At 42.7% G+C, this 19,218-nt stretch overlaps 3 protein-coding genes across 4 annotated transcripts; 1 reads left to right on the forward strand and 2 right to left on the reverse strand.

Annotated features, from left to right (window-relative positions):
* Positions 1 to 2,731: 2,731 nt before the first annotated feature.
* Positions 2,732 to 6,932, reverse strand: LOC142400152 (inosine-uridine preferring nucleoside hydrolase). Of its 2 annotated transcripts, none has more exons than XM_075484822.1 (6): positions 6,133 to 6,932; positions 4,200 to 4,392; positions 3,923 to 4,105; positions 3,748 to 3,859; positions 3,537 to 3,673; positions 2,732 to 3,461 (listed from the first exon to the last, which is right to left on the reverse strand). In XM_075484822.1, exons 2-6 carry the CDS (start codon positions 4,380 to 4,382, stop codon positions 3,096 to 3,098), a joined length of 981 nt encoding a protein of 326 aa, XP_075340937.1. In that variant the 5' UTR covers positions 4,383 to 4,392; positions 6,133 to 6,932; the 3' UTR covers positions 2,732 to 3,095. The 2 variants fall into 2 exon arrangements, with proteins under 2 accessions (XP_075340937.1, XP_075340938.1); XM_075484823.1 differs by lacking the exon at positions 6,133 to 6,932 and adding an exon at positions 5,349 to 5,389.
* Positions 5,599 to 13,163, forward strand: LOC142400151 (basic immunoglobulin-like variable motif-containing protein). Its single transcript, XM_075484821.1, has 10 exons — positions 5,599 to 5,738; positions 6,092 to 6,731; positions 6,854 to 6,983; positions 7,621 to 7,716; positions 9,422 to 9,526; positions 9,617 to 9,711; positions 9,788 to 9,920; positions 10,146 to 10,229; positions 10,308 to 10,404; positions 11,231 to 13,163. The coding sequence occupies exons 2-10, from the start codon at positions 6,257 to 6,259 to the stop codon at positions 11,531 to 11,533; spliced, it is 1,518 nt and encodes a 505-aa protein (XP_075340936.1). The 5' UTR covers positions 5,599 to 5,738; positions 6,092 to 6,256; the 3' UTR covers positions 11,534 to 13,163.
* On the reverse strand, positions 12,272 to 18,509 carry LOC142400153 (betaine-homocysteine S-methyltransferase). The gene is made up of 8 exons (XM_075484824.1): positions 18,241 to 18,509; positions 17,260 to 17,327; positions 15,914 to 16,071; positions 15,715 to 15,818; positions 15,379 to 15,540; positions 15,091 to 15,296; positions 14,317 to 14,396; positions 12,272 to 14,231 (listed from the first exon to the last, which is right to left on the reverse strand). Exons 1-8 carry the CDS (start codon positions 18,343 to 18,345, stop codon positions 14,137 to 14,139), a joined length of 978 nt encoding a protein of 325 aa, XP_075340939.1. The 5' UTR covers positions 18,346 to 18,509; the 3' UTR covers positions 12,272 to 14,136.
* Between the last annotated feature and the right edge of the window lie 709 nt (positions 18,510 to 19,218).

A 19,218-nucleotide genomic window follows, 5' to 3' on the forward strand; every position in this document is an offset into this window, starting at 1 on the left:
ATTGGCTGAGAAATTCTATTTTGTGATTTGCCGATGGGTTGCTAAATCAAGACAGCTGTACCAGAGCTATAGTTCTGAGCTGTACGAGCGCACAGTAACCTGCCATTGACTCGTTTATAGTATCGGCCATTAGAATATCTGTGCGACGAAGTTGATCATTTCTCAGCGTGAGAAATGGCATGTGTGGCGTGTGAGCGTGTGAACTTGTTGAAATGCGTGTGTCTCACGCTCATTGCGTGAGACTTGAGAGCCCTGTTTTTGATAGTGGCAACATATGATGTATTGCCAACTCCCCAGAACCTAAAACTCTGTGTAAATGGAGACCCGTTATGTTTGTTATGTTCAGGTACTGCAACTCTAAGGCATATTTTTTCAGGTTGTAAGGTTAGTCTGTCACAAGGCCGGTATACATGGTGACATGACCAAGTATTAAGAAGCTTAGCTGCAGGTATTGAAAATAAACGAAGGCAGGGAAACTTAGGAGGGTCTAAGGTGAAGAGAGTGGCAATTTAGTTTGTTCATGAGGGGGAGAAAGTTAAAAAGTCGATAAGGAAGCAAGACAGCTTGGAGGATGCTTGGGATTGGGAGATGCAGGTAGATTTAGGAAATAAGCTTGTTGTTCCCCACAAAATAGCCTCTACAAATCTAAGGCCTGATATAGTCTTGTGGTCTAGGAGTAGAATGAGAGTCTATTTCATAGAGCTGACTTCCTTGGGAGGAATTAGTAGCAGAGAAATATAAAAGGAAAAAGCTTAGGTATGTGGAGTTGGGGGCAGAAGCAGAGCAACGAGGATGGAAGGTTAGGATCTGTCCAGTGGAAGTAGGATGTAGAAGATTTGTTGCAAAGTCTGTTGTCTCATTGTTGAGGGAGCTGGGTGTAAGTGGACAGAGTGTGAGGAAAATAGTGAAGGAAGTGTCAGATGAGGCGGTAAAGTCCAGTCAGTGGATTTGGATAAGAAGAAGCAATAGTAGCTGGGGGGCCAGCAGGGGGAGCACTTAGGGAAAACAGACTTTTTGAAGAAGCAAAGAAGAAATTTCAGGATATTTAAGTGCAGGGTGTGGCCCATGTGAGCCTTTAGGAGTCTTAGGGAGTATAGGGAATTATTCACTGAGTCTGGTCCATTTTTTCTTTAGCAAAAGTTTCTCGTGTTTACCTTAAATAAATTTCATTAACGATGTTCTTCTGTTTGTCACAAAGTCTTGATGGAAAGTGATAACATGTCATCAACAGCATGAGAAGCACCAAATGCAGATGAAGGTGTTGGCCCTGATTAAGCAGGCTAGAATTTTCTTTCTGATTGTTCTGCTGCAGCTTAGAGGAACAAGTAAATGCAGAATGAGATCAGCCGCCTTTAAGCGTCATTGATCCGGTTTTTTTTCTTGGGAATATAGATTTTTTTACTGGTAAATTTCATATTATATTCTTGAGGTTTCAGGCCTTTGCTGTGTTAATATTGTTCCTTTTTTTTGTTTTTGTCTTTTCTAAAGGAGGATGAGCGTATTGCACATGCAGATAGTTTAGAATGGGTTTACAGAATTCCCTCCCCAAAAAACACCAAAAGAGGGATGTGAGAGCAGTTAGCTGAACGACACGCTGAAATACAATGTACGGGTCATTAAAGCTGCAGATTTGGTTTACAAATCTCTGTTGGATCTTCATCTTGAATATATATATATATAAGTAGTTCTATGCTTTTGGGCGGTGTCCTGGGTGTCTTTTTACACACACTCTTCTGTAACTGCCACAAATCTCTGACGAACTGTAATTTTATTTTATTTTAACTTTTTAACTTTTTTAAATTTGAACTGTTTTTACTTTATGTTTTCTTCTGAAAACCCAAATGTCTGCTCTTGTTTCTCCTCCAGACGATGTCATGCCATCTATTGACAGGACATCTATTGTTTGGAGTCTTGAGCTTTTCCATTGATCAAACTGTCTCTGTCTCTGAGTTGCTCCTCTCTTTGAACAAAGCCTGATGTTCTGGTTGCCCCACTTCGCTTTTGAAGTGCATGCACTCTGGAACAGATCCACTGCAGAGATGCAAAGCATCTGGAATGGAGGTGGGCGTCCATTCTTTGATCTCTTATTTAACCTCTGCTTTTTTTTTTTTTTTGTACCTGCTACACTGGTAAGATTCACACAAATTTAGGGTTTTTAGCTTTGGTTTATTCACATGGGATTATACAAAATACCCAGATTTCTGTGCTCCACCAGTGTTGTCAGGACAAAATTCCAGACACGGCTGATTGGCTGATACAAAGATCTTCTTCTTCCATCTTGTCTGAAGGTTTGCTCGTAGAGTCTGTCAGCTCATGATGAACTCTGACTGTGCTGCCTTCATGCTGTAGTTGGTCAGTTGTTTGTACTTTCTAACAGGTGGTATTTGTGTTTCTGGAAAGAAAAAGCCCACTTTACCTCTGCACAAAACTACTGACAATGCTTTGCTCATCGTATCATCAGGACTATGCTGCTCTCTGCTGGACAACATTGAAACACAGAACACTTCTGTCTCTTGACCCGTTTTCTTTCTCATGACTTTACAACTTTGAAGCAAAAATACTATGTTGTATCCATCAGATTGTTTTATCTTTGGTGTTTTTGTAGATGCAACTAAAATAATGGGAACAAATGTCTCTTTGTGACAGGCTTCTAGTAAGACTTTTGCACAGTATTGTAAATCAAAACAGAATGCAGTGATTTGCAAATCCCTTTAACCCTTTGTTTAATTAAAATAGTACACAGACAACATATCAAATGATGACGCTGAGAAATATCACTTTTTGTAAATGATTTACTTGAAAAAATGTTATTTTTCCATTCTTGCTTCATAGGGAACTTCAGATAATCAAAAACATGGGGCCTCCATTGTCTAACTTCTCTATGTCTCTGGTTTCTTTTTTGTGGGCAACAGTTGTGGACTGCAAACCAGAGTCAGGTGATGGTCTTGCTTTAATAAGCAACGCCATCCCTTAAAGAAAAAAGACGTTGCCTGGCAGTAAATGTTGCTCCAAAACCTGTGCATATCATGTCCGCTACTGCACTCAGATCTGCACACTTGCATAACACTGAAGTATATCCATCAAGGCACCAAAATTTACGTATTACAAGGTTGTCTGAGGGACTCCAGTAGAAGCCGACTAAACTTGGCTGCATCACATTTAGTCAGAACAAACACGCTGTGGCTCTTCTTCAGGCGGTTTGTGCGATCCAGCACCATCATGCCACGAGCGATGGAGCCCTCTAGTTCCACACGGACCGGACACTCGATGCTCTCCGTCACCACGCTACCGTCGATGCAAGCCGCCATTGCATAGGCATCGTAAGAGACAAAGCCAGGTCCAAAGTACACGTCTTTCTTACTCATCATGGCCTCTCTGGAGTAGGCCCAGCATTTAGATGTTATCATCTTCATGAAGCGTGCCAGTGGAGCATCCTGATTTATCAGCTCCTCAAAGAACTCCTGCGTGAGCGAAATCAGCGTGACCAATACACATCAAAGCAGGGTTGTGTAGTTCTTCACAGGTGCTTACCTTACCCATGTCAGAGCATTTCTGCACGAGTACTCCCATGATGCGATGTAAGTAGGGCAGAGGAATCCTTCCAGAACAACATAAGCAGACTCTGGATCCATTGCAAAGTTAAACTCTGCACAAAGTGTCACATTCCCTTTTCCTGCAAAAACAAAAGCAAAAGGTTCAAACCTGCTCATCTCAAAGAAAAACAGATGAAATCCCGGGCTGGGTTACCTTCCATGTTGCCACCCATTATGTACAAGTCTCTGAGCTTTTGGGGAAAAGATGGATCCAGTCTGACAGCCAGCGCCAGATTAGTGAGCGGGCCGAGGGCCACCAGGGAGACCTGTTGAGAACACTGTTAGAACACAGGAGAGCAGCCACACGCTGCCACTGGCAAGCGTCTCACCTGCTTCTGGTTTTCAGACGCCATTCTAATCATTGCGTTGACCGCATGCTCTCTCCGGATCTTTTCCTCCCAATGAGGGTCTTTGTCCTCTATCACATCCCCGAGTCCATCACCTCCAAAGTGGTCACTCACTGGATTACTGACTCCAACCAGAGGACCAGCGGAGCCGCGAAACACTGGAATCTGCAGGAAAAAGTGCAGCGTAGTGCAGTTTTTTTAGAATAGATGGTGCTAAATTATTCAACTGCTCATTCGAACACAGCTTCCATAAACGCACCCCCTCACGCTCACAGATGGAGAGCACCCTCAAAACATTCTGACAGACGTCCTCCACTGCTGCGTTCCCAAACACGCAAGTCACGCCCAGGATCTCCACGTCAGGCGCTGCCAAGGCCATCATTATAGCCTGAGCATCGTCTATGCCGCAGTCTGTGTCGATGATCACCAGCTTCTTTGTCATGGTCCTTCCTCTGGAAAATTATAAGATAATAATACACAAATTACAAGTATTCAAAGAATGATCTTTTATAAACTCCATACTAGTTGCGTGTTATCCTCTTTTTCATGCAATAGACGGTCATACTAAAGTATACAGTAAGGTGTTTTTGTCATCACTTCCTGCGCCATATCCAACACTTCCTGCTCTGAATGTCAAATATAACCTGATGGAGGATCGATTCATACTCAGTCCACATCACTGCACTGCTCACTGATCTATATTATAGGGAGTATAGGGAATTATTCATTGAGTCTGGTCCTTTTATTTATTTTTCTTTAGCACAAGTTTCTTGTGTCTACATTGAATGAAGTCCACATCAAGCTTCATTTCCTTCATTTCCATTTGGACATTGGTACCAAATATTTCAGTCAAAGATTGAACTGTTATTTAATGCTTAAACTGACCATTGTAGCCTGTCATTTTTTAATAGGTTACCCGGATGCTTTGGAATGGGGCATCTTCTCTGGCTGAGCGTTTTTTTTTTTTCATCCCATGGAGGTTAGATCCAGACTGAGGTCCAGCTTTTGGGAAAACTAAATATTAACTTTTATTCTGAAGCTCAAACTTTTTCTCTTTACTTTTCCCTTATAAAACCCTGACTAGAGTAAACCAGCTGCCTTTTACTAATAGAAACGCAAACAAATGATACACACTGCCTTAAATTAAGGATGAAATAACTCGGATTAATTATGCGTTGAATTAATTTTTCTCTTAAGATTTTAATGTAAATCTGAAAGAAGAAGTTACACAATATTCCGTTTACTGCGACTAAACACCATTTTCCTATCTTAAGTAATGACCATTTCTTTGTTAAACAGAACACGTAAACAGTCCCTTGCTATTTTAAAGTTGTTCTAAAGAAGTTTAGAAGTTGCTTTGCTTTAAAATGGTAAAAATGGGACAGCCAGTGTATGTGGACTGACTTACCTTCCGTCTGAGAAGTTTAAAGTGCCACAGCAGTCACTCTTGTGATTGGTTTAAAATGGAGGACTGTTTCAGGCTAAAGTCACGAGGGGCAAGCACCAACCAGGTGATATGTAAAATAACACTAAAATTCATATAACGTAAAACACATGTTCACTAAAGTAACTGAATATGAAATGAGCTTATTGTCTACATTTGCTGTTTTATTATCGTATGGTATTAATTATTTTCACGTTTTTGCTTGTGGTCTCCCCCGCTTGTCACTTATAATGGTACAGTCCGGTGAAGCAGCACAGGAAGAAGATACGGGTCAGGAGGACGACGGACCTGGGATTTTATCATCAATATTTGTCTAATGCGGGGTTACTAATTGCCAAGCATTACTTATAAGTAGTAAGTCTGACGTTTTGTCACTCTACGGACCACTCTAGTTCTTGGGCATCGATTGAAAGAGTTGTGAAAAAATAACATGACAGCAGGGCGTGTTTACATCTGCTAACTACAGGGCAGCGCGGGTCTAACGGTTTTCACCTCGCCAGCTGCTGCTTCACAGCTGATATGTAATGTTTAGTTAATGTTCAATAAGCGTTCCAGCTAACTATCGATTAACCAGAGTCAAAGTATGCTGTTTTCGTATTAGGCGACTTATCAAAGGTCGATGGTGATGTTGTATGACGCTGGTTTAATGTACAACAGTGAAACTCAAAGTAATCATTGGAAAAACCGTTGTGCATATATTGTTTCAGATCGGCAGAGTTTTCTCTGTGTGAGGTGTTTGTTGCCTCACCTCCATCTTCCCTCTATCTCCGCGGAGACCGTCCTTTCATCCCAAAAGACAAGAGACAATCACCTCTTCATCGTCACACTCGTCCTCAGCCAGGTCTGTCATCCATCATATAAGCGGCGGTCCGATGCCTAATACTTCGGAAGGGCAAGCAGCAAACCTCCCGGGGCCGACGGAGGCGTCAGGGCAGCAGAGGCCCGCCGACGGAGACGAGGAGCACGGTCTCATCAGCTCCCTCGTCCGGGACGCGGCGAAAGTGAGACGCGCTTCGAGTGCGGAGCTCCACCTGCAGTGGAACTGCCCGGTCACACACTCCCGAGAGAAGTTCTACACGGTCTGCTCAGATTATGCCCTTCTCAACCAGGCTGCTTCCGTGTACTGCCCCTCAAACGCAGCCAGGATCAAGCAGGACGATGGTTCCCCGCTTGTAAAGGCCAAACCCTCGGCTGACTTCAGCTCTGGTCAGAGTGGAGGCGCCCATGTGGGGTCAGACGGGGACTGTGACATGGAGGAAGTGTCCTCTGGCCACTCCAAGCCTATTTTGGCCTGGGAGATTGATACAACGGACTTCAACGCTGTCCTCACCAGAAAAACAAGACCCAGTAAGCCTGTGATTAGAATTAGGACTGAGCGGTTTGCTTCTATTTTCCATCAATCTTTGCTATTATCCGCTCTATTCTTGTTGAACAGTTCTGTCAAAGCTGACTAACACTGTTTATTTCAGGCAATGGTAAGAAATGCAGCACCAAGAAGATGAGGTCATCAGACAGACCTAGCCGGAATCTGCAAGATGTCCCCCCTCATGCCTCTCTGGAGGAGATCAAACAGAGAAAAGTGCTAGACCTCAGAAGATGGTAATGTTATACTGTGTTTGGTAGCTGTTGTCATAGTTAGAAATGTAGTGAAGAGAGCTTCACATCAGACTGTGTTTAACCAGATTGGGATGCAGAGCTGTAGGATTTTCTGACCTGATAAACAACGAGGAAAGCTACCGCCTGAACTACAGCTGGTAGTGGTCATCTTTCAATCGGAATATTGCTAGTTTGACCCACAACTCCCTCAGTTCAAATGTTGAGGTATCCCCTGGCTTGACACTCACTTGTAAGTTGCTACAAATAAAAGCAGTTGCTGAATAAATGTCCTTCCTTGCATCTCTGCGATTGGGATGGAGGTGAAAAGGTTTGCATGGGCCATACACCCACAGTAGAGACATTTATTGGAAATACTTGAATTGGACTTGTGCAGAGTGACCCTTTAAGTCTGCACAGACACAGTATACAAAAACAAAAAGAAGGAACAATCTTAGCTCAGCAATTGACAGCCTGGAATTTCTGAGTTTCTCTTTAATTTCAAATGGGTAGCGACGTCCATTGTGGATCAAAACGTCTCAAGATGCATTTGGAGAAAGGAAGTGAACGACAGAGTACTGAGAGAAGTGACTTAACTACGCTTTACTTGATCTGGGTTTCACTTTGGTGATATCTCCTCTAGGTACTGCATCAGTCGGCCACAGTACAAGACTTCTTGTGGAATCTCCTCTTTGGTGTCTTGCTGGAACTTCTTATACAGCACTCTGGGAGCAGGGAGGTGAGCAGCACGTCTCGTCTTTGTGAAAACGCAACTCATGAGACCCTTGGAGCTGTTTTCCACACATGCACTGCCTGGAAAACAGCCTGGTGGAGCTGAATGTGAGAAACGCAAATATCTCAGTAGAATTGGGCATCAAAGAGACAATATTATGTGCATTCACAAGTTTATCATTTTATTATCTACTACTACTACTTCTTGATTTATAAAGCACTATAAACAACAGTAGCTGCGACAAAGTGCTGTACAGACAAAAATCAATAAACATGCAAAATATGGAAAAGACAACAGAAACAATAAAACACGATAACAGAAAGTAAGAGCAAAAGTCTCAACATGTGTTAAAAGCCAAAGAATAAAAATGTGTCTTAAGATGAGTTTTAAAAGTGGACAATAAAGGGGCACTTCTAATATGTAACGGCAAATCGTTCCATAATTTGGGAGCGGCAACACTAAAAGCTCTGTCTCCTCTAAGCTTTAGTTTAGACCTCGGTACCTCCAGGAGCAGCTGATCAGCTGACCTGAGGCAACGAGCGGGAGAATATGGGTGAAGCAGCTCAGAGAGGTAAGATGGGGCAAGACCATGTAAACTTTTAAAAACAAATTAAAGAATCTTAAAATGAACCCTAAAATGCGGGCAGCCAGTGGAGTGAAGCCAGGATAGGGGTGATGTGCTCCCTCTTCCTGACTCTGGTTAAAAGATGCAGCACCCTCTGTCACCTACTGTGTCTTTAAGGCCGAGTCTGGACCAGCTGGTTTGCCAACCAAGTGAAAATGGAGAAATGTTGGATATGCACAGTAACCCTTATTATGAAAATAGGAGTTCAACCTTGTACATCTGAGACAGAATGAGTAAAATATCTGGAGAGAATCTGGCAGATGTCACCGTTTTGTTCAGCGTACAAAGTATTCATACAGTGGATTTGCTATTTCTGAAATTACTCGCACCCACAACCATTTATTTTTCGTGTCTACCATCTGGAAATGCTAAGAAAACAGCCAGCTTGTATGAATCGGTCTCCAAGTTTCCAGAATTTCTGATTTGATCTGTCTCTCAGCCTTTTATTTTAGCCCCTGGCTGTTGGAATACAGTCAACGCAAACGGTAACGTTAGCCCCGCTGGACACCAAGGATGTTCCTATTTTTGTGGGGCACGTTGCTATTAAAAGATCCGTAATCCACTGCATCTTCGGTTTCTCAGATGGGAACACATGCAGACTCTTGGGTTTCCTTTTTCATCCAACTACAAAACATGTGCTGTGCTTTGCTCATTGGTTAAACATTTCAGAGCTTTGTTCGAGGGCATGCCAAACCGGCCTCTAGGGGAGGTTTAATCTGGCTTTAATGCTGATGAGATGACATCCCTTTGCTCCGCACCTTAAGCTTTGTGACTTTACAAACCTTTTACATGCACAGAAAAACAGTATAAAACACTAAAGGAAAAAAAAGAAAACCAAAAGCCTAATTTGCACTATTTTAACAGACTTTATCCTGCCTGTTTTCCAGTGCATGGTTTGTAACGCCCAGGAGGGTCCATATGTGAATAAAGCAGAATAAAAGGTAGTGGATTTACAGCAAATGAGTGTACTCCCAGACAACAAAGTGTGTTTCCTTTTAGTCAACAGCATCTGATAAAAGCTGTCTCCTGTAAGTGTTACATGCTGCAATGGTTTCCTAACAAGTGAATGTGTACTTGCAATGCCAGTCTTGCACCGATCTCTCAGGAGGAGGCGCTGACTATTCTGGGGTTTCAGCCGCCGTTCGAAGAAATCAAGTTCGGTCCCTTCACGGGCAATGCTACACTGATGCGGTACACAGCCTCCTTCAGTTCTTTAAACAAATCTAATAAAAGGAAATTACTGCAGTGTTGAATCATTATTTTTTATCTTTTTTCTTACAGATGGTTCAGACAAATCAACGACAATTTCCGAGTGCGAGGTTGCTCCTATATTCTGTACAAACCACATGGAAAACACAAGACGGCAGGAGAAACAGGCGAGTTCCTCATCAGTCAGACTCACTTGTTTGTCTCCTTGGAGCGTACGAATAATGACCTTTCCCCGCTCTGCAGCTGAAGGAGCGCTGTTGAAGCTGACACAAGGGCTGAAGGATGAGTCGATGGCCTACATTTACCACTGTCAGAACCACTACTTCTGCCCGGTGGGCTTTGAAGGCACGCCACTCAAAGCAGCAAAGGCTTACAGGTTAGACACATCGCTGCATCTAAGGGGGATCTGCTCCATTCCACTTTGACAGTTCTTTTGTCAATAAGTAGAAGGGGGATAAGAGTCGAGTCATTACAGCTTCGGAAAAGGAGAAAATTCTTTTGCTTTGAAAATAATCTTAGTTTGAGTTTTTTTTCTTTATGGACTGATCCTTTAATGAAGTAACTTTTGATTATTAAGAGCATTTTTCTCTTTTATGTGAAGGGGCCCTCTACCCACAAATGAAATGGAGCATTGGATCCTAATAGGTGAACCTAGTAGAAAACATCCAGCTATCCACTGTAAAAAGTAAGTCACTCTTTGGTTCTTGCTGCATTAGATCATCTGCTGTCGTGGAGCCGTTTAACAGGAACTTCTCTGTTCCAGATGGCTGGATATCGTGACCGACCTCAACACGCAAAATCCAGAATACCTGGACATTCGCCACACAGAGAGGGGGATTCAACGCCGCAAGACCAAAAAGGTTCCCCTTTTCGTGCTTGTTATTTTGAAGGTTGCATGCTTTATGTACTCTATTTACATACTTAAGGTTTCCTCTCCCAAAAAGACCAGGAGAAACTCATCCATGCATTCATCTCCAGTAGACTCGATTACTGTAACGCTCTTTTAACTGGACTTCCCAAAAAGAGCATTAAACATCTGCAGCTCATCCAGAACGCTGCTGCTAGAGTTTTAACCTGGACTAAGAGATCTGAACACATCACACCAGTTTTAAAGTCTTTACACTGGCTTCCAGTCAGTCACAGAATATATTTTAAAAGCCTACTGATGGTTTACAAATCCCAGAACGGTTTAGGCCCAAAATACATCTGTGATATGTTCAGAGAATATAAACCCAGCAGAGCTCTTAGATCCAAGGACTCAGGTCAGCTGGTCCAGTCCAGAGTCCAGACTAAACACGGAGAAGCAGCATTTAGCTGTTATGCTGCAAACAAGTGGAACAAACTGCCAGTGGAGATTAAACTTTCACCAAATGGAGACATTTTTAAATCCAGGTTAAAAACATTTCTTTTCTCATGTGTCTATACATGAAATCTGCACGATATCTTTTAATTTATCTGGACTGTTGCTTGTTTTTTAATTAATTTAAATTATTTAATTTGTTTCTCTTTATATTCTTTTATGTATTTTTAATGCTTCTTACACTCCCTGCTGCAATGCTTTTATTTTATGTAAAGCACTTTGAATTGTTTTGTACATGAAATGTGCTATACAAATAAATTTGATTTGATTTATGTAAATGCTATCCGGTACAGCGCTTTACTAAAAGACTGCCCTGCTGCTCGTAGGTGGGCGGTAACCTGCACTGCATCATGGCGTTCCAGAGGGTGAACTGGCAGAAGCTCGGCCCTTGGGCAATGAATTTAGAGAACCTGCGGCACGACTTTCACCACTCTGGCCCAGAGCGGGCGCACGGAAGCAACGCAGAGGACACAGAGGAGAGGACGTCATCCAAGCGGCTGGCCCACCTTGGACGCTCGTACAGTATGGGAAGTCAGAAAGAGAGCAGCTGGAAGCGCCTGTCCAACAGCACAGAGTACAGACAGAGGAGTTCCCCTGATAGCGACCTCCAGGAAGACATCACAGACTGAAAAGGTTCCCGGGGACATGCAGGGGGAGGACATAACAACAGACGCTACAACACACTGCAGAGGTGGTGCATTTTAAAGGAGAAGTCTGGTGTTTTTGCGTAGGTTATCTGTAGCAAATCCCGCGTAAGCACTAAAACCAACACTTTGTTAGTGAGCAAGCTCTTTTAGAGAATTATCCTCAAATTGGAATAAATAAAGCATTCACTTAGGACTATTTTCAACTATGAATTAATATCTATTCTGTGGTCAAGAGGGTTTTCTCTGGTTGGTTGTTTTATAGGATTTACTGACATTAAGAAGATGACTGAACATCACCAGACTTCTTCCTGAATATTTTGTTTTTAAGAGACTGTCACACGTTGATTCAGCTCATTATTTAGACCATTTTAGTGCTTTTAAACAAATATTTGAATGCTCCGTTAGTTTCAGTAAGTCTCTCTACTGCTCCTTGGCCTCGTCATAGACTGAGTTAGTTTGTCCTCCCACTTTTCCGTCTGTGAATAATTCACCAACGACTTCTTTAAATATTTAACCACGGCAGCTTCATAGGTTCCGTGCCGTCGTGTCAGCACCGTAACAGAACTTTTACCAGCTTGAATGACTCTCATCGCCTTGTTTTTGGTAGTATCCATCCACTGCAGCTCAGTGGAGCGCTTTGTACTCACATGACTGAAGTTTTAAGAGTCATCCTTGAGTTGAGTTGTCAAACTTGGCTGTCTCAAGTTAGCTTTGATCAAACTGTTTTATATGGAGTTTCAGGTTATGTTTTGCACATGCATTTAAGGGACCAGTGTGAAGAGGAGGAAATAACACATCAAGCAAAGCAATCAGCACATGAGCACCGGACAATTTTATTCTTTGTTTATGGGCCGAATTGATTCAGCAGAGGTTAGCAAATCAATGTGGAAACATAGAAACACATAGTCGGATAATGCAACAGTTGGGGGAGGAAAGAAAAACAAGGCGGAGAGAAAGAGCAGGTCGTCAAGCCACAGCCTCAAACACGAGTTGAATCAACACCTATCAGTTTTAAAGACTGACCTGGAACATCAGATTAATTAGAAATGTTTCTGCTGTGTGTAAACACAAAGGAGATGAGCCGACACGATTTTCATTTCCTTCATCTACTAATCACAAACACACGTCTCTGAGTTTCATTACTTCCATCACTTCACCTTAAACTCACTGCAGTGAAACTGAGCACATTATATCCAGCTCGCTCCACATTGACTTTCCCCTCAGTTTGAAGCTGGCGCGCCTCCATAGCGCGTTGTACAGCTACAGTAAGTGGACTTGTTTCGCGTCTGGCGTACAGTGGGTAGTTTAGTGGAAAATGCCGTCCGGGTGAAGTGTTGTGAAAGTTTTGTCGTGCTTCGTGAATCCTCCAGTGACAGTTGTGTAGTTGATCTCGGTTTTTGAAAAGTCTGGAGCTGTACAGACATGACACGTCTCAAACTTTCAAATGCGAACTACAGAAGAGTACACGTCCAGACATAAGCTCCTCTTAACACTTTTACTTGCACCTTTTGTGTCACACACACAGGTGTGGTTGTGCATACCTACTCATGTGGATTAGTTGTAGTTGTTTATTTATTTGTTTTGCAATAAAATCCAATTCTTTTTAAATAAACTTTTCTTTGTAGTGGAGGTTTGTGGTTGCTTTGGTTTTATGGCAATAATTCTCACTGCAGATAACAGCTGGATTGGAACCAAAACAGCTACTTTACACGACATAATCTGGGTGTGCAGAATTGTATTGAATGTAAATGAGCACTTTAAAATAAAATGATGGTTTGCCCATCCTCTTGATCTCGTGAAGGACATCAAAATACTTTTTTTGCTCCTCAAAAACACTTGAGGTGACACAAAGACGAGCCAGATCTAAACTTTCATTTTTGATCGAACTTGAATATTGAGCAGTGCGTGTTAAAGAGGCTGCGACAGGTCGAACATAAAATGGAATTTGATTCATTCACAGGAGAAAATACCTCAAACTACCAACGGCACATTCAACGAAGTGAACAAATGTGCTGCTCCGAACTCATTTGTTCCACCTGCTGTCCGCTCCTCTGCATGTGACTCGTCAAGCGATTAAAAATCCCAGCTGATGCAATTTGCAGCGCATCATGTCACAAATTCATCAGTTCAGCAGATGTACAAGCATGAGACAAAAAGCATGTGGATTCCTGTTAACACGCCCAATCAAAGGGTGGACAGGCCTTTTCTTCCAGAGTGGGAGCAAAAAATCTAATATGCAACAACAAATTTAATGGAACTGTATGTATGGAACTAAATGTTATTGATATCTTATTAGCTGCTGTTTGCAAAGCACCTTTATTAATGAACACATTTTTACCATTACAACCAGAAATAACTCCTTTTTTTTCACTGTTTTATTACTGTTTATAATTTATTGTTCAAACTCTGTTTTTATATTCAGATAATTAGTTACGGGATCGATTTCATGTATTCATGGAAGACATTAAATGTACTCGTCCATTTGTGGGCACTTACAATATGATTTATAAGATATATAACACACACGCGTGCACCTTTATTCATCCAGCAATGGGTCTGGTAAAGAGCTGTGCAATAATCTGGTACTAAGACTGTCCTGCAGGGGATGGAGATGTGGAGGTTCCTTTTAACTGCTGCCTTAACTCTGCAATGTGAGCAGGAGCAACACGGCAGCATCCACCTGGTGGGTAAAAAGACACTGCTCAGAGAAGATACTTTAAAACAGGAGATAAAAGATAAATGGAGGAGAGGGCAGTTGACCATACCTATCAGAGCAGCTCCCTGCTTCAACCATGTGTGACTTAGGTTCGGCATCCATCCTGAGGTTTTCCCTGATGTTAGCCACCTTTGTTTGGAAAAAGAAAACACGAAACGTACACGTACGATGATCTCACACAGAAAAAGTTAGAAGTTACTGAACGGCTTGAGCATTTTCTCACACAGACCAGTGTGTGTGGCCAGTTAATCAATTTTGCTCCTGGGTGTGTATACTAGGACAAGGACGGTGGTCCAATTAAATGGCCCCTGAAGTCCACCTATAACCTTCGCTCGACTCAACTCTAAGCTTCCCTCAAAAGCTCCCAAGTCAAAAAATAGAAATAGTGGCTAAGCTACACTGGTAAACTAGCTAATATTAATAGGAGTTCTGTAGGTCGTTTTCTTTACCCTCCACAGTTAAATTCCGCCACAGCTTCACTTAATTATTTGTAAGAATTAAGTAATTTGTTTATGAATATCCTATTTCTGTTTTTACAGAGAACAGCTGGATTGAAATCAGTCCTAAAATATTAGCTGTAACTAATATTATTCAAAGCTACATCACCAGCTAGCTTTGATTTGATGTCGTCATATTTAGTTGTGTGGTTTTCTGAAATGTAATTTATGTTTTGGTACAGTATGTTTGCGCATATTCATTTTAAATTACACGGTGTTGCGATTCAACAACACTTTTGCACAGTCATGTGTTCAAAGAGCAGCTGACGTGCAGTATTCTCACGAGGAAAAGAAAGCCCAGTTTGCCACCCCGGCTGCAGACTCACCCCTGCTCCGTGTCCCACTCCTCTCCGCTGTTAGGGTACACCACCCAGCTCGTGTCTGGGCCAAGCAGCGACCGAGCAGAGTCCAGCAGCGGCTCCACCATTGATGGAGGACAGCAGTTGACTCCCACAGCGAGCAGCTGCCCACATCTGCTCGCAACCTGCACTGCGTCGCTGAACGGGCTGCCGTCTGAAATATGCTTCCCGTCCTGATGGTGTTTTTGGCAGAAAACATGAGGGACTCATTTGTGACTGCAGGGAAATGAAAAATGAACTGACAGTTGTTTTTACCTTACAGGAGAAGGACAGCCAGGCGTTTGAGTTTGGGAACTCTCTCAGCAGCTCCGCCAAGGCCTCGGCTTCTTTGATACTTGGGATTGTCTCAAAAGCAATGAGATCAGCTCCGGCTGCTGTTAAACAGTCAACCTGTGGCCGATGCCAGGCTTTAAGCTCCTTAAAAAGATTAAAGATACCCGAGATCTGAGTCTCTCAGCATGGAAATATATCATCTGCTCTGCTTACACCCTTACTAACACTGGAGATAATAAACAAGTCAGTTACCATTCTTTGAGAGCTTCTCATAGCATGTATGGCTTCTTAAGCAGTACACAACAAGGAACCACTCACTTCAACGCTCATCTCCTCTGCATAAGCCCCAGAGTACTCTGAGCCGTCATGCAGAAAAGCTCCATACGGTCCAACTGAGCCTGCCACCAAGGGACACATCTGTCCTTTGAGAAAGAAACAGACAGAGTGTCACAGTTCACAGATACAATGTCAGCTGAGCTTGGGTTAAAGAAATATCAAAGAACTTATACTTTGTTACCAGAGTCAAATCTCTTAACCATCTCTTTGGCCAGATGAACTCCAGACATCAGCAGCTCTCTGGCGCGTTCAGAGCTAACATCCAGGTGGCTGATGAATCCCGGGATACTCGCCTGATATGTGGCTGTTGTGATAATATCAGCACCATTGAGGAGAAACCTGTTGATGTACGGTAGCACTCAATTCAATTCAATTCAATTCAATTCAAAATTTATTTATATAGCACATTAAAAACAGCCTCTGCTGACCAAAGTGCTTCACAACAGCAACTGCATCACAAGAGAGTCATCAATAAAAGCAATAAGAATGACTTCATCACAGATAAAAATAAAATTTGAGATAAAATTAGCAATAAAATAACAATAACAATAACAATAAAAGTAGCAAGCCAAGGTGAACTCCATTTCAGCTAGTGGAAGGCCAGGGAAAAGAGATGTGTTTTCAGTCCGGATTTGAACTGGCCTAAAGACTGAGAGGACCTGACAGACAACGGATGCTGTTCCACAGTCTGGGTGCTGCCACAGAGAAGGCTCTATCACCTCTGGTCTTTAGCCTGGATTTGGGAACAGCCAACAGGAGCTGGTCAGCTGACCTTAATGCTCTGAGTGGAGTGTAGGGCTGCAGCAGCTCAATTAAATAAGACGGGCCCATGGAGTTTAAACACTTAAAAACAATCAATAAAACCTTAAATTTCACCCGAAAGCCGACAGGGAGCCAATGAAGGGTGCACAAGACTGGGGTTATGGATTTGCGCCTCTTTGTTCTGGTCAGCAGGCGGGCTGCAGCGTTTTGGACGCCCTGTAGACGCTGCAGAGAACCCTGGTCCAGCCCTATATATAAAGAATTACAGTAATCCAAACGCGTGGATTGCCCTTTCAAAATCAGCCCGAGGAAGATAAGATTTAATCTTTGCAAGAGTCCTCAGCTGGAAGAAGCTGGCCTTGATGACAGCGCTGATGTGCTTATCAAATCTAAACAGAGGGTCAACCATCACACCCAGATTCCTAACAAAAGGACGGCAGTAGGAGGACAGAGGGCCAATCACACTGTCATGTCCATGCAGGGGATTACTTTGTCCGAACTCCAGAATCTCAGTTTTATTTTTATTTAGGTTCAGAAAGTTCAATTTCAACCATGCCTGTACCTCCACAAGACTCATTATGAAGTGTGATCACACCAGAATTCCTTTGCACTGAGGACTAAGTAGTCAACTCAATCGGTTATCCATCAAGACAAAAAAAGAGGCTAAAACTGTTACTTAAGAAACTAAAATCTGAACTTTTATTAAAAAAAATTAAATAAAATTTCAGACTAATCTCCGTAGGCGTATCGTTTTCACAAACTGACCTGTAATGACAGTCTTTTATGGCCTGGGGATCTGTGTGCAAAAGCCTGGCACTCCACAAAGGATCTCCCTGTGTAGACACACACACACACACGCACACACACACACACACACACACACACACACACACACACACACACAAAGAAACACATTTTTACTCTGATAGTGAAATACTGATACTAATTAACATCTCATAAAATCTCAACCTATATGAAATATCCTCTGACATAGATTTTATATGCAAGTTGTGCAACAATACGGTACCACGCAGTTGGGAAACGCCTCAAGCAAGGTGAACATTTATCAACCATTATTTACCAGCTAGTAAACTAATGACTTGGGTGAAACAGCTGAACTGAGGAAGGTAACAGTCTGTCAGCACAGCTCCATCTAGTGGATTCACTTTTAAATCATACAGCAACAACATCAACTACAGAAACATGAATCTTTCCTTTTCCAGTGAGGGAGAGTGGATGGGAGACATCTCGAAAGAGACACTGGCTTAAGGGCTTCAGAGGGATGCAGATGTTTGAGTGACAAAAAAAGATACAAAACAATGAAAAAAAAAACATCACCTAACAAAAACAATATTTTCTCGTCAATACTGCTTTTTTGCATCTGTAGGTATTGATTGTATGTAATAGGGTTGGGAGACCCTGTGCCACAGGCCCACTGTCTCAAAATCTACTGAAAGCATTTAAAGTAAGTACATATACATCTCATTTAATTGTGCTTTGATTGTTTTTATTGTTAGAGGCAGATTATGTTTTACTCCACGCATTGAAATGAACGCAGGGCACAAAACCACCCCAACATAGACTGCGTAACTTCTGCTGTAGCCTTATACATTGTCACATACATACAGTCTATGAGCCGGACCTAACAGTTCTCCACATTAAGCTTCATTTGTGTTATAAAAGAGCATTCAACTGATAAACCAATGGCGTCCGCTAGAGTTTAGAACCAAGTTGAAGTATGTGCACCTGCAGTTTGGCTCCATGCACTTCCAGTTCAGTTGCCAGACCTCCATCCAAGATCAAAGGCCCATTATCACGTATGAGATGTCTCAGAGGAGCAGAAGAACCCATGGAGACCCGCTGTATTTACGAGGTGCTGAGGTCAAGTCTAAATACTTTTGCTCAATTTATGCATAATTTCGTGAGGGTGATGAAACGTATACTACTTTTAGGTAGAATACGCTTTACTTTATTGTTTTTCCGGGTGAGAGAGAGAGGGGTGGGGTGGGGTCAATGGTTGCCTTTAAGACTATCCGATTTTTTAAAACAACAGGCTGATTCCGACCTCCTCAATACGACCAGCCCGCCACTAGATGACGTGTGGCTCTAGCATGGTTGCCGCGTCTGCTCGCGCGAGCGGTGTTGATGACGTCACGAGTTCGTGCCCGCCATAGGACCCTATATAGTGGCGCAAGTCGTTGCGCGCCAGTAGTTGCAATTTTCTCCGTCACAGAGGTGGCGCTGCTACATGAAGGTTACCTCTACTCTACAACCAGGAAAGTGGAGAAGAAAACAATGCCGCTGTCAAGAGCAAGAATACTGTAATTAATGATACTGCTGCAGTTTTCAGATCATTTTAATTTTTTAATTCAGTTAAAAGAGGTGAAGGTTTGAAGCCCCCGGCATCAACAGAGTCTCTGCCCTCTTCTTTGCCTTCACGTATCTGTCCCGTAGCTTCTTCCACACATTCTTACAGAACTCTCCCTCTTTCCCCAAAGTTCTGCCAATCTCTGTGCACCAGTTTGGGGAGTTTACGTGGTCCCTGTGCTGTTTCACTGCAGTTTCGTACAGCTGCCTGTACAAACGCACCTCCTCACTGAGCCTGGTCTCACATCGGTCCATCCGGTTCGTTGTGCTCGGCGCCGCCAAGTTACAAAAATCGACTGGTGCACGACAACGCGCTGCGCCGTCTTTTCAAGGGAAGCGCCAGGCCTGAAACGTCAT

The sequence above is a fragment of the Odontesthes bonariensis genome, chromosome 15 (assembly GCF_027942865.1).
Source record: "Odontesthes bonariensis isolate fOdoBon6 chromosome 15, fOdoBon6.hap1, whole genome shotgun sequence".
NCBI lineage: Eukaryota > Metazoa > Chordata > Actinopteri > Atheriniformes > Atherinopsidae > Odontesthes > Odontesthes bonariensis.

Excerpts from the sequence above, each read along its gene's own strand:
- LOC142400152 (XM_075484822.1), bottom strand. The coding sequence starts at position 4,382 with ATGACAAAGAAGCTGGTGATCATCGACACAGACTGCGGCATAGACGAT. Across the intron at positions 4,106-4,199 it reads CCATCTGTGAGCGTGAGGGG|ATTCCAGTGTTTCGCGGCTC; the intron begins GTGCGTTTATGG and ends TTTTTCCTGCAG. Across the intron at positions 3,674-3,747 it reads AATGGGTGGCAACATGGAAG|GAAAAGGGAATGTGACACTT; the intron begins GTAACCCAGCCC and ends TTGTTTTTGCAG.
- LOC142400151 (XM_075484821.1), top strand. The coding sequence starts at position 6,257 with ATGCCTAATACTTCGGAAGGGCAAGCAGCAAACCTCCCGGGGCCGACG. Across the intron at positions 6,732-6,853 it reads CACCAGAAAAACAAGACCCA|GCAATGGTAAGAAATGCAGC; the intron begins GTAAGCCTGTGA and ends TGTTTATTTCAG. Across the intron at positions 10,405-11,230 it reads AACGCCGCAAGACCAAAAAG|GTGGGCGGTAACCTGCACTG; the intron begins GTTCCCCTTTTC and ends TGCTGCTCGTAG.
- LOC142400153 (XM_075484824.1), bottom strand. The coding sequence starts at position 18,345 with ATGGGTTCTTCTGCTCCTCTGAGACATCTCATACGTGATAATGGGCCT. Across the intron at positions 17,328-18,240 it reads TGCATGGAGCCAAACTGCAG|GGAGATCCTTTGTGGAGTGC; the intron begins GTGCACATACTT and ends GTGTCTACACAG. Across the intron at positions 14,232-14,316 it reads GCAGGGAGCTGCTCTGATAG|GTGGATGCTGCCGTGTTGCT; the intron begins GTATGGTCAACT and ends TTTACCCACCAG.